At 33.4% G+C, this 18,594-nt stretch overlaps 1 protein-coding gene across 8 annotated transcripts in view; it reads right to left on the reverse strand.

Annotated features, from left to right (window-relative positions):
• The window catches only part of RPGRIP1L (RPGRIP1 like), an 82,558-nt gene that overhangs the window by 29,033 nt on the left and 34,931 nt on the right, over positions 1–18,594 (reverse strand). For 6 of the 8 annotated variants that reach the window (XM_085303861.1, XM_085303863.1, XM_085303862.1 and 3 more), the window contains 12 exons: positions 16,927–17,033; positions 16,647–16,697; positions 15,320–15,499; positions 14,528–14,645; positions 13,118–13,570; positions 11,195–11,346; positions 8,561–8,927; positions 7,378–7,592; positions 6,085–6,168; positions 4,328–4,402; positions 2,546–2,708; positions 1,393–1,493 (listed from right to left, as the gene is read on the reverse strand). In XM_085303861.1, coding sequence (XP_085159987.1) covers positions 1,393–1,493; positions 2,546–2,708; positions 4,328–4,402; positions 6,085–6,168; positions 7,378–7,592; positions 8,561–8,927; positions 11,195–11,346; positions 13,118–13,570; positions 14,528–14,645; positions 15,320–15,499; positions 16,647–16,697; positions 16,927–17,033 — 2,066 coding nt within the window. The remainder of the gene's footprint in view (positions 1–1,392; positions 1,494–2,545; positions 2,709–4,327; positions 4,403–6,084; positions 6,169–7,377; positions 7,593–8,560; positions 8,928–11,194; positions 11,347–13,117; positions 13,571–14,527; positions 14,646–15,319; positions 15,500–16,646; positions 16,698–16,926; positions 17,034–18,594) is intronic. The other 2 variants (XM_085303864.1, XM_085303865.1) reach the window with 2 other exon arrangements.

Genomic DNA, 18,594 nt, shown 5'->3' on the forward strand with positions numbered 1-18,594 from the left:
AGGAAAGCCTAAAAAGGTGAAAATATGTATCACTAAGCACCAGTTGRTTGTCTGATTCATCACAAACTTAAAGAAGTAAGATGAGAAATCACAGCAAGTAAAAGCACTGAAAATAACACAGAAATAATGTGCATCATTGYGAGTATCAATAGATAGTAGAAAAAGAGTAAACACATGCATTGTAAGGGATGCAAATGAGGTCTAATTTGCCAAAACAAACAAAAAAMCCCCAAATTTTTAACTCTAAAAGTGAAGATACTTTCTATTATCTAAGCATAGTTTTTCATGTCCATTGCAATGTCTAAGGTAACTTATTTTGAAAAAAACTTTTTTTAGTTATTGGCGTCTACATTTTACCTAGGATGGATTTTTAGCTCAAAAAATCAAAATAAAGTCTAGCTTAGAACAGTTTGTGTGTACATTGAACAGTATTTTAAATAAGAATAGGAATGGGGCTCAACTAGGAAGAGGGAAATAACTGATATGACTAGGGGTGACAGAGGTGGACCAGTTTCCTGCAAAAATAGGCCTAGGCTGATGTGAGTTTGATGGTTCAAAGCTTTCTAGGGGAAAGATTTCTTTATTTAGGCACACCCAAAATAATATTTAGGTTCAGGAGATGGCAACATATGAAAACATCCTCTTTCAAGTACTGCATGATTCTTGCCACCTCCTTTTTTCTTTTTTAACAAAAATCAGCTATAAACTGAGCCAAACAGGCTCCTTTTCCATATTAGGAACTTCTTCTGGGAACTCAAAAAGTTGTCATGTAGTAAAAATTGATCTTAAAAAGAAATACTAGAGAAATGTACACCTTTAAGGCCAGACAGTATGTGAGTAGGTATCATGGAAATGAACACACAAATCTCTAGCACTATTCCATCAGAGTACTTTATATGAGTCAAAAGAATAATTAAAATGATTCTCTTTAATCAGAGAGCAGATGTAAAAAGTGATGTGATGGTCTGAAAATCAAGCAATTCAACYTTTAGTATTTATTACAGTAATCCTTAAAGTTCTTGGGTACACCCTAAAGATTTCCTAAACAATAATGTTAGATTCATATGACACTTTCACATAAAATTTGAAGAGTCATCATCAGATAGTCCTATGTTTAACTATCTGACATGAAAGCTCAGTTTTTCAGATTCACTGAAAATTCTGGGTTCAGTTTGCATGTAAAATACTATGAATTATACTCACAATATGGCCACTAGGTTAACTATTCCACTTTCTGTGAAGAAGTCTGTTTGAACTGGCAACAGGCAAACATACATTAATCAAAGACTCCTTAAAATCTGACCTTATAAATATCAAAGCTTACAGAATGTTAAGTTTAAAATATTTTTCTTAGATTTACTGAACATTCAATTGCCAAAAATACTGACTGACCTGTTTAATATTCTTGGACACTGGACTTGGAACAATACAATCATCGCTGTCAGTTATTATTGATTCAATGGCATCATTTGCCTGTCTATCATCTTGATCTGCTAAAAAAAAAAATTTGTTTAGAAAACTTATATTGCAATCAAGTTTCTCATAAATATAAAACAACAGTGGCAGATAGATCTTTTTTTCCTTGTAGATGATAACATTGAGAAATCAATGATCCTTAAAGTGTTCTAAAGAGTCTTTTTTCTTGGTTTCCCAAAGGAAAGGTGATGAGTGCAATGATAAAGGTCTGTCAGATGAACTGCAGTTCAGACATTGATTAGCTTTATATAAGAGTATGGACTGAATTTGTGGATTTCCTCTAGCTAGGTTTAATACTATGCACATATAAAGAAGAGAGTATTCTTTTCTTTTTTTAAATAAATTGTTCTTCATGCAGATGGACTATTTTCTAAAGCATTCAGGTCTCTTTTTCTGGAATAAAATTACTTAAAAATACACCAGAGTCAACATCGTGTTTTTCAAGTTTTACTAATGAAGAATTCTTGCACAGAATCTGAAAACAACTGAATGTAAAATGCTAGTATCTTGTTTGTGCCTTTTTTCCTTTTTTTTTTTATAGTATCAGAAATTTAGTTTATTTCTGTGATGCAATATTTACACTCAGAAGTAGAACAGGATGACCTGGCTTTTATAACCTTTCAGTAAATCTGCTTCTAACAACTTTATGTCACATATGTGGTATGACATACTATCCTCTCACTGTCTGAAAGGATCTCTGATATCAGCGTTGACTGTTATCTGCAGACGAAAGGAGAATACTCATTAAAACAGTCTTTATAACAGCACAGTTCTACAGGAGAATATAAAGACATTTAAAATAGAAGCCAGGTTTCCTTTAATATTTCATGAATCTAGGTCAGATACCAGATTTCTGCATTCAATTACAATGCAGTTTCCATTTGGGCTGAAAATAACACCTACATATCTACCACCTAGCTTCAGCTATAAAGTATACCAGAATATCATTTCTGTCATGAAGCTTCTCATAATGAGGCAGCTCCCACTGCTAGGAAGAAATGCTTAAAAAATGGGAAGAGACAGATTTATTAAGGAAATACTGTTTCTTATTCATAAAAATGAATTCTACCTTCTGGTTCTAATTCTTCAGTTATTTCTGTTTCATCTCCTGAGGTAGCTGAGCTTTGGTCAGCCAACTGTCCCTCAGACAGATGTGAAAGGTCTTCTTTTTCCTGTTGAATTTCTTCAGCAATCTCCTTCACCTTATCACCTGCCAGGCTTTCTTGTTTAACCTAACATACAACATGCAATACAAAAATAGATAAACTTTAGATAGCCTTTTTAACACTCCCTGAATAGTAGAATTGTGGCTCATGTCCATTATATATAGTCTGTTAAACAATTATGTTGCTGATGCAGTGTAGGAGGCAATGAAAAGCTGATCAGTTTTCAACTGCAGTAACAAATAATTGATGCTGTAAAAAGAAGTATATCTAATGATGTACATTCACTAAAACAACTTTTATAATCATTTGGTACCTGTCAACAGATACTCAGCCTCTTAGATTTCCAAGCATATATTTGCATTTCAGCTCTTCCAGTTCTAAAGCACTCTTTTCCAAAAAAACTTACTCAGTTAGCGATTTTATAATTTATCTTATACAATATTTTCTGTTTCCAAGGCAAACCAAAAATCATACAAAAAAGAAACAACTTTGCAGTTATATGCTGAACACTACAAGCATGTTATCTAAGGTAAAAGAACTTCTGTGTGTAATTTACTTCGAGATAAATCAAAGTAAATCTTATTCCCTTCTTTCACTTGAATACAAGTACATATAATAATACCTCATCAGCAGATATAACGTTAGAGACATGGCATCTCCTATGGAAATTTGCTGGAAAATCAGGTACAATCTATTATTAGATAATTCTCTAGGACAGAATTTTCCAGAGTTAGAACACTAAGGCTTCATCTCCCCTTCTCAGAATATATGAGAGAACTTTCAGTTGTCTACAGAACATCCAGGTTTTCCACAACTGTTTTATACTTAGACCAGATTACTCCCTGAATTGTTATTTCAAACTGCTCTAAAATAGTTGGAACCACATACAGAATAGTCACAACAGTGAAGTGCCTTCTGTAAATGAAGTTCATCTTGGAAGCTTTCAAGTGATAGAGAATAGGCTTTATGTCTTGTCTTCTACCCCTCCCTGGCATTGACAACGTGTCATGTTAAACACGTTTTATTTTAGACGATGCTTGGCCATTCTTTATAAATAATTGCTTCAGTGACAGAATTGCGTTTCTGTGGATATAATTTTCAAAGAAAGAATATGTTTTGATTAATCTACTGGCCAATACCACCCAATGTGGTGGAAGGGAGACAGCTTTCTAATGAAAGCCCCAAATGAGCTTTAAAACAGAAAAGTGAAAGGAATATAAAGGCCRGTAAATAACTATTCTGTTAAACCCCTGGAATTTACAGTCTGACAATCTGCCACAGCAGCTTAATGTCCCAACCAACTGCAATATTACAAATTACAATATTCCATACTTTTCTTCTCCTTGTAGTGGTACATATTTAGCATATATTCCAAAGTTAGCCCATTCTTCTTCATTCACTTCCCTGCCACTTATACAATGACGATTTTTATAGAGAGGATAGAATAAACTTCAACTGAATGTAAAAAGTAGTAAGTAGAGATATTCCTGCCTACTGACCAAAAAACAGGAACATCATCCCAAGGAGTCACTATTTTTTTCCTACATATTTCAGGGATGTTTTTGAGATCTCATTCAATTATAGTTTTGTATTTAATACGTGACTCTGAAGAGACATCATATACCTAGAATTCAAACACAATACACTTCATAAAGTCACAAAAGTTCAACAATCTCATATCATACCTCTGAAACACTTGGCACTGCTGAAGCCTTAATCTTCTGTGCAAGTTCCTCATCTTTTTCAACGGTAAGAGAGCCCTAAGTTATGGGTAAAATAAGGGGAAGCATTTAATATAAACTACACAATTAGCACATATGAATTTACTAGTGGATGAGCATTTGGACAGGAAATTATGGCCTCCTTTGCTTCCCTGYATTAGCTTTTGCTCCCTGCTATAGCTAGCTGCTACAGCTTCTACCTATGAGGCKGGACAATTCTTACAGTGTGACTGCTTTGGGCCCTAATGCGTGTCTAACTGCTCATCAAACTTTTTAGTGAGTTTCTCTTTTCCAAATCAACTACTTGCTTTGGCATGTGCCCCATTAATATCCAAGAACTAGATTCCTTGCTATCCAGAAAATGAAGCACACTGTTCCAGTTCATTCTTGGTTTTAATCTCTTAAGCGTCTAAATYTTCTTGCACAGACACTTTGCAATGTCAACAGAAGACTTAGATTTCACAGAAACCCCAGCTATTTCATTATTAATTATTAACAACACTATACTATAATTCTGTACCCAGACAACGAGGCTTGGATTTGGAAAGCAGCTAAGGGAGCCGACTGCCCAGTACTGAACGAATTCCAATAGAGACAGAATAAATAACTCTCTCCCTTTGAGAAAACATAGTCTATGAAAAATGGTCAGATTTTGAGAGGTTACTCTACAGACAGCTGAAGATAAGAGGTGCTATGTGTGTAAATATATGGCTAACATTTCAGTTTTCCATATGCAACCTTTCTAAAGATTTGATTTCACTGATATTTTACTTTTTTAAAAAATAAAAATTACAAGAGATCAATTTTATTCCTATTTACAGTCCATGCTGTGCAGTTCAAAACAAAGTTCTAGTCATGGTAAACTCGGCAAAAGCAGAAGGAGCCATGGAGTGAAAGTCGATGTCACATTTCAAAAAAGAAATCTAAACAAGGCATTTACAAATGGAAAAAATGGGAGAAAAAAGATCACAGCTAGTTTTTACTTAACTAATGTTACACAATATTATTAACTAATAATAATACTCATAACTAATAGCTCCTGACAATCAGGTGTTAAGATATCCACCTTTATTTACTGGAYTTAATTAAAAGAGTAAATACAGTCTATTCTTATCAGTTTATGTAAGATCAAAAAAAACTTACACCATACGGAAGTTTCAGAGTTAGTTCCATGCAGAGCTGTCTAGAGTCTAGAAGGATGTACACATGATAATGTAGCCCAAGTCTAGAAGTACTATAACTGTTTTTACAGTGTGTGTAATATCAGCTGATAACCCTTGTGGACTGTGAACTGTGTCAAATTGTGTATCTCGTTGCCACTACATTTAAGATCTGTGTGGATCAAGCTGGTTTCTGTGAAGCCATTGAGAGGTCTGTGCAGGTGGCACACAATACAAATACATTTTAATTAATAACCCAGGAAGACAGGTAACACAATGCAGAGATAGTTAATTGGCCCTACTGGAAGCAGCCTTATGTCCATGAAAGCTGAAGCTAGTAAACTGTGCTGGACAGCAAGCAATTCTAAGGGAGTCACAGAGACATCCCTGCGCTGTGCTCCCCAAACTATATGCAGTACCATGCTATCATTCRTTGCCCGAGACATTCGAGTCTTTTGTTGATAGATTATGGAGTGTTCACTAATAGTTGCACGTTGTCCACAGTATGACAAAACAGTCTTTCTTGCTTCAATATGCATGAGCAAAATACTTAAAACTTACTGTCCTGTGTACTGAACTGATATCCAGGAAAGATACCTTCTTGTCTGCTTGAGCTGCACGCTGCCTTGGTTTAGGTGTTGGTATCTATAATACACAAATAGAGTTGAAGACCATTTACTTCTATATTCTAATCACCCTATTTTACCATAAATTGTGAGGGACCCTAATTTTTCTTGTAGCCAAATGTAATTATACTAACTTAGATACCGTCAATTCGAAACAGGCAAGATTATGCAGATTTGGTTTAAATCGGCAGCCATGCAAAAATGGAGATACTTTTCAGAACAAAGCCACAAATGGGTGTAAGACTACAGCAACCATGGCTATACAATGCGAGTTCTAGGTGAAAAATAAGTGCAGGATTGAAATCAAATATCATCACATATTTGGTAGAATGATTTATTATTGTTATTAATGGAATGCTTAATTTGTTTTCTTGCTCTGTAGGCTTACCATATTTTTGACACTACCCCCATCATCCTGTTGGGAAATGGTGATATAGAAACAGTAAGAGACTTTTAAAAGTTGCAAAATTAACAAAACGGCTTAGAAATATTTGTCTTGATGTTCCAATACAAAAGAGAAAAAATAAACAAGAAGTGGCTTATTGCTTTTCATATTTTACTCTTTTGATGAAGGTAGAAATTCTCCTTCACTTCCATTGATTTTTATGCACAATAATATCCTTGCTCTACTTTTTATTTATGAGTTTGTTTATGAGTGATTTTAAGAAGTTAATTTGGATATCTTAGCACCATGCTCCAGGCAACAAAATAACAAGCAGTGGTGTGCAGACACATTTAAGAGTCTACATATGGCTTGGGTCTAGCTGCTTGAGAATTCTTTTGGCCCAAAGTCATCCCTACTGACCAAGTTCTGGCTGAGTTTCTAATAGACCACAGAAATAACAGGTAGCTGAGTTTATGACTGTTGCAAATTTCAGCCTCAGACCTAAAGTTACACAAACATACTATTACTTCATTTTAAAGAGGACAACTGTATTGAAAACAGAATTAATAAGCATTAATTACATAAGGAAGATGCTTAATGTTTATTATTTCTCTTCTCCCACTGCCCTTTTGCTAACCAGTTACCTACCATTACAGAAGACCTTTGAAAATTATGGACACAGCAAAAATTTCACTTCCGAAAGGAAATTCAAGATGGTGGTTATATGAAGTATATGTACCAAGCATTATTTTACAGTAATTCTAGTCATCAGGGAAGAACTAAATAATCTGATGTAATAGGTCTTTTGTATCTCAACTTCTGTGAGTTTGTTAAATTACTTACTGACACTGATGAAGTAAAAGAAGGAGACAGGGCTGGAGCCTGTGATTCTTCCTCTTCCAGCAATTTAGTTGCCATTGATTTCTCATTTTGAACGTAATTTACTAAGTCTGCAGCCAATGCTGATCCACTTGGTGGTAAATAAGCAAATTTCCATTTTAACTCAACTCTGATGGTACCAGTAGCACGTCTTTCAGAATCTGTTAGTTCGAAAGCACCTGAAAGCAAAATGCAAGTCTTATCTAAATCTCTTGTTTCATATATATACAATAAAATGCAATACAAATCAGAATGTGAGTCAAGAATTAAATGATTTAATAACTGTAATTTTAGAAGCCATATCATGTCAAAATATTATCTTTTGTAGTTCCAAATATGACAGAGCATATTCAGAAATGTAGGATTTAGAAGGAAAGTCACAGTTAACATGTACAACTCACTAGATTATTGTGTTCTTTCAAGATATCATGCTAGTTTCTCAGTCCAATACTATACTATTGATCTTTACTGACATCTTGCAATATCTATCTTAACCAAAACATTTTCTTTTTTATAGTAAGTCACTTTTGCTAAAAAAAAATTAAACAAGTTTTAAATATCTGTAAGTTTCTAAAGATTTATCAGAGAAGAAATACCTTAAATTCACATGGAAATGTTTCCCTTTTATCCATTTACATGAGATCATTATAGAATCCTATTTTTAAATAAATCGTATCCATATCTCATAGCGGACACAAAAATAATTATTAAACAGTTTTAATATAAATAACTGTAGCAAGCTGGCAAATGACACCAACTTGTGGGGAGCAGTCCATGCACTGAAGGCAGGGCTGCTCTTCATAGAAAGAGGAAAAAGGGGCAACAATCTTGGAATGTTCTGTCAGTCCTGTCTTAGCGGCCAGAAGAGATAGTTGAAGCTCTTCTCTTTCTCTAATGTTTGAAGGTTACTCATTACACTAACAAATCAGTTTCAAGTTCTGACACAGACATTTCATTAGCCATGACTTAAGTAACACTACAATGCCAAAACTCTTTTCAGGATTTCACTAGAGTTTAAAACTCTGTCAAACTAGAACTGTCTACAAGGGATAAGGGATTTTCTTTGTTTTGGTTCTTGAAGAGATATAAAGAGATATGGAAACAGGAGGTAAAGATTTTGTTATTCTTAAAAAGCTCAAATTCTTACCGGAGATGCATCTGTCATGTGCTAAAGAAATTAGAGGTACATTGGCTTTTCCTAAATAACCACCTTCTTCAGGTTCACCATCATCAAATACATAAAAAGCTAAAGATTCTGATTTTAGGTATCGGTCTAAATCTGCATTCATTGGCACCTGAAAACACATATGGTCATCTATTTGTGGGTTGTTGCTGCTAGGAATGATGGGAGTATCGTGGTCTGCAAAATCAAAGAACTTGTAGACAACATAAGGATTTGGCTGAAGATGTCTTTTCCTGGTCTGCAGACTGTTACAACATTTTATTGTAATGTGGAGTTCATTTAAATTGCCATCTGTTGAAGTGCTGACTTGGGCAGTTCTGTGTATCTGCTGCTTTAAATGAAAAAAGAATTTAAATTAAAAACATTAGAATTCTTCTGTTGCTGCACTCTAAGAACTATATAAATAGAAAAATAACCGATTGCTTGAATGACACTCCAACCACCATTTAACTTCTTATGTCAAAATGTTACTTGTTCTATAAATTCAGCTACATCTCTCTTTGATTGCAGGCATAAAGAAATAAGTGGTTAATCCTTTCCAGTTTGTGATTATTTGCTTTATTTTCCTAAAACTTTATCATCCACTTGTCACCTGATTACCTACAAAATGAAGTGAAGATCACTGTTTCAAGAGTGATTCACATCTAGTACCACTTTCAAATTAAGGATTCTGATCTTGACAGTTATTCTGTGTGAAGACTTTTCCTTTTTTTTTTTTTTTTTTAATAACTGCAGCGCCTTTTATATGTGTGTTTTTCAATAATTAAATTGTACCACAAATTAATTTGCCTCAGTATTTTCTGTTTCTAAAACCTTTACGTACACAAATTCGAAAAGCAGAAATCAGCATATAAATAGTAATAATAACTGCTTAAGGCAGATAACAAACACAATGATTTCAAAAGTTTTATCAATTACCTATCATCGGGGCCTGTACATAGCGTAGAACCCAAAGACAGCACACCAAGAAATTAATTTTAATAAAAATGGAAGAGTAACAAGAAAATATATAACATAGCTATCTTTATATTGCTATCCAAAGCCTCTACTTTTTTTATTACAATATGGCACAGGTATTTTCATTCATTGTACAAAATTATCCTGCCAGGATTCTAGCAGCTGTCTKTTGGTATCTGAGCAAAGGTGCATCAATTTGATTTTGTATGATAAAACATTAAATATTTTGATTAAATAATCCAAACTGAAATGAGTTTAATGAGAAAGTCAAATATGGGCTTAAGATTAACTACTTCACATGCAATCTCAAGTCTACATTTCAAGCTATGCACAGAACCGGAACAAATTCATTATAGCAGTTTGCACACAGTTCACGTTAGCACAATTTCTGCAACTATACAGGACAGAAAGTTTTTATATATTTAACCAGGGAAAGCTTTAATTTTGGAACACACAACTGAAGCTACTTTTGCAGCTGCAGATAGATGGGACTTTTAACATAACATAACCATCTGTACCACAGATATATGACTTTCAGTTTCTGCCATGAAATATTTCTGAAAACTGCAGCGTTTCAGTGCTGTAGAAGCTGTCTTTAATTTCTCCCATTTTTCTGACTTTATTTCCTCCTATGTAATCAGTATATTTTATCTATTATATTTGAACCTGGAATTTTACAATAATTACAATAAAATTCTTTCTTCCACATGCCTTACATTTCAACTTTGGCATTTATCAACTATCAGAATTTACTACTTAGTTAAAAATCACTTTTGATTCTTTTAAAAGCAGATTTAAAATAAATGTTACAATATTATCAACCACTAAGTTACTCTGAAAATACCTGCATTGACCTATAATAGAATTCATATACCAAATATACTTCTCAGATTACATTATACTACAAATTGAAATTCTGGTATAATACAAGCTTATACCGTRGACTAAGATAAAACATTAACGTTACTTCAAGTTTACAGTTATTTAGGCTGGAATAAGTAACAAAATGGCATGTTAGAAGGTCTGCAGCACTTGAATTTATACAGTTAAGATTGGTTGTTTTAATTTCCTAAAGGCAATTATTCAAGATATCTGAAATTCTCTACTTTTTCTGTCTGTGACCTGGTTAAAGCATGATTGTACAGTGAGTTATAGCAACAGAATTCCATCTCCATCTAAGAAAAGGAAAAGTGAAATAATATGACCTTCACACCCAAACTTCAAACATTTTGAAACCTTTCTTAAAAATGACTCAATCTGTACCAGCAATCTGACACTGAGTTGGCTTAACTTCCTGTGTATTGCAATAAAGTGTTAACAAAATCTGAGGCTAAGAGGTTAAGTAAATTATATATACCAATCACATAATTATTTCAAATTTTCAGGCCACAAAGTTATTGACCATTTCAGTAAAAATTAATAACTGATTTAAGACTTAGTCTCTTTAGCAAAGCTATGATTCAGCTGGTTCATGAACTCTTTACATGATAAAAATGTCATTCAACTTATATTTTTCCATTCAAGAAACTTTAAGCTCTTTAATCTTGACTATATAAAGAGTTGAAGTAAAGTATTTGAACTGAAAAAGTAATTTTGAATAGTTTATTCCATCAAAATTATTAAGAACAACACCAAACATACCTGGGTTGACTGCTCATGTTCTCTGAAATTGGATGTTATATACCCCAGAGCTTTTGACCTTTCTTTGTAGAGTCTAATAGCTTGATCCATCGGAACTCGTAATCTGATCCAGTACTCTACMGTGCCATAATTTTGGATGTTTCCTTTGATTCCTAAGCAATAAATACATTTATGATTATATTAATTTTATTTTTAATGTTAAAGTACTTAAGTAAAACAGAAAAGCTAGGAAATGCCACAATTTAAGTATTAATCAATCTTGTGACTATGCACCATGACAGTTTTGGTGACTTGACATGTTTAGTTTATGTCAGAATCAGGAACAACTTTGCTGGCTCTACAAGGTCTAAAAAACAAAAGATGAAAATTGTTTCATTTTGTTATCTGCAACATTTATTATCCATGCTATAGAGTCAAATAAAGTTCATTATTTTAATCTCTCTAAGGAAAACAAAGCTTAGGAAAGTTTGGTRTGCCAGCTGCTGAAAATGCCCTAGAGTGGTAGGCAGTTTTAACCACTGACTAAAATATCACTTTGTAACTCTGTAACCATATTTTTGACATTCTGACAGAAGTAGACAGAGGCCTCTATATACACTGATATGGCAAAATACTTCTAGTAGAAAAAGCAAGCAGCATAAAAAAAAATGAGTCTTTTAGAAAAAACCTCATCTAAAATATTTTAAAATTGTTTTAGAATGAACTAAATTAAAAACAAACAAACAGCAACCCAAATCCCTCTATAAATTAAGCTTCTATATGAGATAGTTTTATCAGTAAAGCATAACATTCATACCTTTTTAATGTTTTACTATTATATTTAGACTTCTGACCTATCACTTCTGACCTATTACAGCCAGCTACTGTAATGATTTCTTCTTTATTTACTGATAAAGTATGAGGTGATATAATCATGACACAAGGGCCAGGCATGAGGCACTGATGTTTGACAATCTTCTAACACACAAATGTTTTTGCTTTCAAAACACAGTCTGCCAAACTAAGTAATTACATATGAAAAAAAAATAACTCACACATTAAGTGAAATTCTGGTTTCATTTAAAACAATTACACGATAATGCTCTTGACTTCAGTAGAAGTATAATTTTATCCACTGTTTTGCTCAAATAAAAGAGCAAGTCTTGCCCAGGCTAACTTCTTGGATTATGTTTTATCCATGCCAAACCATAAGTATGGGAATGTAAGACATACCATAAAGTGCAACAGGTGAGTTTGTGACTCAGAGCTTGTATTTTGTATTTCACAATTAGGTAGGCAAGGCAATCTTTTATCAATACCAATCTTACAGGACAAAAGAAACATTCATTAAACTACTAAAACACTTAACTACATGTAAGTAATTCATTAAAATGAAATAGAATGTCAATCTCATATCATTTTAAAATCTTCTCTACAGTACTCGTATTAAAAAAGTGCTAAGAATTGAATAGTACCACAGTGAAATCAAGTATGCTGCTTTACTAACAACTTTTTCCAAGTTCTTGTATAATTCTATTGAATAAGACAGTATTACCTCTTTTATTAAAATACTATTTACCTGTGTAATAACGCTTTGTATGTAACCTCTATGCAAAACAAACAATAGCATGCAATTGCCAGACAAGATTCTCTAATGTCATTTCCAGCATCAAGTCTACTACATTACCTACTGTAGTATCACTGTATTAAGACCACATTTGTCCTAACCCTATTGTGGGCAATATTTTACCTGTCAAAGCTTTCCCACAACTGTAAGCAGAGTCAAGAAAACATGCTGCACATCTAAAAGGAAATATCACATTGCATAAACTATTTTTTTCCTTCCAAAGTATTAATATATGCATTCAATATTGGCCAAAAACACATAACTTTATTGCTATTTGCAATTCTGCAATAAATAGAATAGTTTGATATGTTAATTACCAACTAAAGTTGTTGTGCTGTAGATCCTGCCATTGTTTTCCAAGATTTCATGGAACTTCAGTTGACATGCAGCAGCTGTTTCATAATCTGTGCCGTATGCATGATGAACCTCAAGTGTCATACTGTTTTGTTGTATGTAGTGCAAGAAGTAGTCATCAACCCGCACAAGATATTGAGAAGTGAAGTCATAGGACGCAATAAACCCACGCACCACTGGGGTCGCCTGAAGTTCGAAGTCATAGAATGCGTAAGTACAAAAAGTTGCAGGTTCCTGGTCACCAAAAGCTTGCACAGCTTCAGTAGAAAAGATCACTTTGCTAATATGAATTTCAAAAAGATTTTCTCCTCTTTCTAAATGCAAAGTTTCATCAAATTCATCCACTGGATCATCTGGCAATATTTCTGATCTGAATTTGTGCTGCTTAGTACCATACGCAATATCTCTTAGTTGAGCTGCAACAAATAAAGCAGAGCTACAAAATGAGTTCCTTGTTTTAACATCTTTTATAATTAATGACTGAGTGGAGAGGGAAAAAAGGAGTAATTCAATTATATTTAAAATTTTACTTCTTTAAAGAGGTTACCAGAAAAGCTTGCATATTTAAAATAATACATTTGCTGCTCATTTAGCACATTGACAACAATCAAGAATATCTCCAGAGAAGAGCTGACTCAATACATATAAAAAAAGGCATAGGCTCCTAAAAATTTATAACAAACTACAAGGGAGTTTTAAAAAGCAAAAATGCAGAAGCATTACAGAAAAATCAAAATAAGAATCACTATGCTAAAATGTAGCAGRAACTTAGCATATGTATATTTTTGTACAGTTTAACTATACAAAATAACATTACTTGCCAGGGAAAGAAAGAAAAATACATGCTTACAGAATTAGGACATAAATCATCATGCAATCCTGTAGTACAGGGGATGCAATTTGGAGACAAAATATTAAACTTGTTATCGCATTAGACTTTGGAAGGTATCCTTCAGGACTCACACACACCATTTATACACCAAACGCATTAAAACGGCATTTTAAATTCATCACACTGAAATGTTTTGTAGCTATATTTATTATACAATGACTCAGGGATTTTTAGCAACACAAAATGATTACGTAATTGTAGGATAGCAAAATAAGAGATTGACCGTAGATATACAATGTATTTTAAAAAACATCATAAAGTTTTCCTAGCTTTATCCTAACTGAAGAATACCTGCAGCATAAACTAGTATGTCGATTTTGATTAATAACTTGAACACTAAGTCAATGCAACAGCATACAGATTTTCCATGAAGATATGACTTTCTTGCCAGTTTTAGAAAAGTTTCAKCTGAGAAACTTAACATTTACAATAACACAGATAAACTACATAAAAATTTGAGGAAAGTATATTTCAAAARTACCTTCTAATTTTCTGATGCGTGCAGCCCTAATATCAAGAAGGTGGACATACTGTTCCAGTTTTACCTCATAATCTTTCTGTAGGCTTTCCATCTTTTGTGTCACAACTTCAACTTCAGTCTGAAAAATTTTTGCATATGAAAAAAAGATTTTGAGGCTTATCTGGATTGACTTTATACATGCTTTTGGCTACAAATAAGAAAACTCAGTTAAATTTGAGAAAAAGCATTTAGCATATGCAAAAATAGTAGCAGTTCAACAGCCCAGCAGTCTGTTCTAATTTCAAGAAGATATGGGGGATTTTTTTTTATTTTTTTTTAAGAACCATGGAGTAGCTATTCTTTCAGGTGAATGTTCCTAATGGTTTATTCAAAGATTTTGTCATTTTAAACTCAAATTCTATGAAAATCTAAAATATGATCTGCAATAATCCAGTACAAAAGAGTAAAAGTAGAATGGAAAAGAAAGCTTATTTGATAAGTACACTCATTACTTTTCATGTGAGGATCAGATAAGAGCTCAGAGACAATCCGAAGAAGGCAAGTATTTGAGGGTTTCAATCAGGGTGACTCAAAAGACTAAATTTGTAGGCATTTGGATCTCACTTTTTAATTAATACTTTTAACAACAGCAAATCTTATGTTAGCTTATCTAAAAAACAGACCAGCTTTGTTGTTCAACTTCCAAATCTTACTTATGACTTCATCTTTTCCTAAGGGAAAATAAGTTCCAGTGCTACCAATGTTAAAATGTTACTACCTAGCTATTTTTCCACTATGAGTAGAAGTTAGTACCTGGTAATCTTTGTTAATTTTATGCTGTACTATTAACATATTCCTCGTCTTCTCAAGTTCTTGCACAGTTTCTGCATGCATTAATTGAAGCTCCCGCATGGACTGTTCCAAATTTTTATGGATGCCATCTTCTACTTTTTCAAAAATTGTAAGGTCTCCATTATTCTGCTGCTTTCGAACCTGAACCGAATTGAAAAATTACTGTAACAAACTTTTGCAAAATAATTGGATGCATTTGTGTATGGTTAAATATAACATCAGGATAGAATTCTGGAACTAAGAAAGTAAGGTCAATTTTGTAAATTTTGAGTATGCCAAAGTACAAAAATTAGGAATGAGGTAGACCAATAATGGTCAGGATTACATTCAGGAGTGTAATCTATTGATCATCAGGAACCAATTAAAAAGTATGAGACACTTGAAAGCAATCATTCTCTTATATCCACTGAAAATGCAAAATCCTTATAGATTTGTCTTTTATATAACCACTACTACATTTTYAGTGAATGGACAAAACCAGAATTACTACTCTGCAGACTACACTACTCCTTTCACAAATAATTGGGGTTTAATTTTGGTGTAATAACTTTTCCACATCAGTCTGTTTTTACTTTTCCTTTTTTCATTACCATTATGGAATTATTATTGCAGTTAAGTAACAGAAAGAGAATTCTGCATACAATATCCATTTCCTCAAGAAAACAAAAAAAGGTCCCCTGAACAGTGAAAATTTAATGCAAACTTTTATTTTCATTAATTTCTCCCCACTCCATTTTCAAATTTGCTGTAAACAATGGAATTACAACTTACGTGAAAAAACACAGCCCCCCTTACCTTTTCCACCTTATCTTTCCTYTAATAAACAGAGAAAAGTTGCTAAGTATCTGTTTATTGTCTTTTCAGCACTTCCATGCTTAGAATATGCTCTGATAACTTACAGCATTACTAAACAAAATATTGCTTTAGATGAGTGTTATAGAAAGGAGGTAGAGGAGTAAGTTGAAGTGATAATTCCTTTAATTAAGAAAAAGCAACTTTTATAGAAAATGCTTTCAAATCTGATTTAATTCACTTTTGATGTTATAATGAAATATGTACATAACCTTAAGTAAATTTCATCCTAGCAATTTTTTCTTCTGCTTCACCGTAACTGAAAAATGACAAATGCACATGTACAAGCTTGAAGCATTAGCTACCAAAATATGCACAAATGATATGTCCCTTGAAAATCCTGGGCATTGTATACAGAACGTGTAAGGGTCAACAAAGAGCTTGGAGAAAGAAAAAAAAAAAAAAAAAAGCAGCAAATAAATTCTTTGCAAGTTACCTTTATAAGCAAGAGAGCTTYTCTGAGTTCTGCCACATCAATATCACTTTCCTGAAACAGAAATACTCAATGAAAAGGTGTTATCAGATGTGAATGAATAATGGAGAGAGACATTCAGAATAACAAGTTGCATTCTCACTAGACATGACATTTTGCCTGGTATCATGAATAAATAAACTGTTATTTCTGCATTCTTTTACTTTTAAGAGAAATACTTGCATTATGTATAAAACGTAGAATGGGTTTTTTTGGTCATTTTCTAAACAGAAATACTGTTCACCTTGGTGAAAAACTTCATGTGATTTTTCAGTTCTTCTAGTTGTTGCTTATGTTCCAGACAGTGTAACTGCAGGTCTTTGTTCTCTTGGGTCAGCTTTTCATTTTGGTCTTTACATACAGAGAAAGAATATGATACTCTGATTAATTCAACATAATTATAAAAAACACGAACTTACTTCTTCACATTACTTTTCTATATAAAAAATCATTAAAAATGTAAAAACTAATTTATTTTGTATAGAAAATTCTTTGGTGTTAACAAATGAGAAGCAGGGGATAAAAAAATGACTCCTCTTTTATCTGCTAGAGTTGTATAGATAAAAAGGCATAGCATTCTTTCATTAAAACCGAACCCACAGCATCAGAAATCTACTCTTTGTGCCTTTCCAAACAGAAAGATATCCCAACTAAGTACAGCTTYACTGTGTTTCTCTTTCGCAGGGGAGACGATGTGGGGAGGAAAGGAGATGTAAAATTCTTTGTCAGCCTGAATGTCTAAACACCACTAAAAATTTCTCAGTTGAAGGATGTAAAGATTTTCCCCTAATACCTACTAATGCATAGCTACACCTAAAATGATTTCTCAGGAGCTTCAATAAGAAATTTTACTCAATAAGAATAGAGAAAAGACTTAAGGACTATCCAAATAATTTAGTTATAACAATGTACCTTCTTTCACTCAGAGAACTTCTAAATATTAACTTTTTTCTAAATCAGTTTCTAAGGCACAAAAATACTCTTTCCTATTACTTTCCTTCTCCCTACAAAATTCCTTATCCTCTGGATTACAATGTTTTTCTCCTTCCATTTTCTCTGCTCTGTTTTCTTTCTCTTTTTAAAAATAAATTCTAAAGTCATATTCTCATACTATCTGCTTAAAACACTGTAAATTCATAAAATCATATTCTAGGTCAAAGTGATACAAATGTACACTGTCAACCTGATGTGCAAGTATTAGCCTTTGCAATTCCCATCTGCACTAGTGGGAACCGAATGGCAAAAAATTACATACTTAGTTGAGAATATACCCTATTCCTTTTGAGAAAATAGTTCACGATACACTTTTAATGCTGGAATCTTTTCTGTTGACCCTCAGGGCGTGATGCACAGTTACCTATTTTTACAGAATAGCTTTTCAGTTTTGAGGTCTGAACTCAGCAAGAAGCAGGCAGTTGAGATTCTAGTCTCAAGGGTTCAGGCATGTTTCAAAAACTGATATCAAGTTAATTTTAAATCTGTAGTGTTTATATAAACGACATCTTCACTAAAAATGAATCCTCTGTAATGCCAATGCTCCTATACACAGTCGCCTCACTCATACATGTGTTAGGCCTCCACAAGAGTCACTTTCAATTCAAACACATACTTGCCAGTAGGGTTTTAATTCTCTGCAGTTGTAAGGAAAACGTAATGCATTTGTGCCATTGTGAAGAGCACGCAGTAAGGAACCCTTAGGAGCTAACAATCAGCAAACGAATACGGAAACAATCAAAACAAGCCTTTGGGGGGATGATTTGGGGGGGGGGGGCAGGAAGGAAGAGGAGTGGGAAGGCCTTGATAAAAGCCTGTGAAGCACTGATCAGCAATTGAGTCTTGTGGACTATTCCATTTCATATACTGTATGCAGTACAGGCATGGGATGGTAAGAAATAGGCCATGGGCTTGGAAC

The sequence above is a fragment of the Rhea americana genome, unplaced genomic scaffold (assembly GCF_003343005.1).
Source record: "Rhea americana isolate MKP2758 unplaced genomic scaffold, rheAme1 scaffold_20, whole genome shotgun sequence".
NCBI classification, from domain to species: Eukaryota; Metazoa; Chordata; class Aves; order Rheiformes; family Rheidae; genus Rhea; species Rhea americana.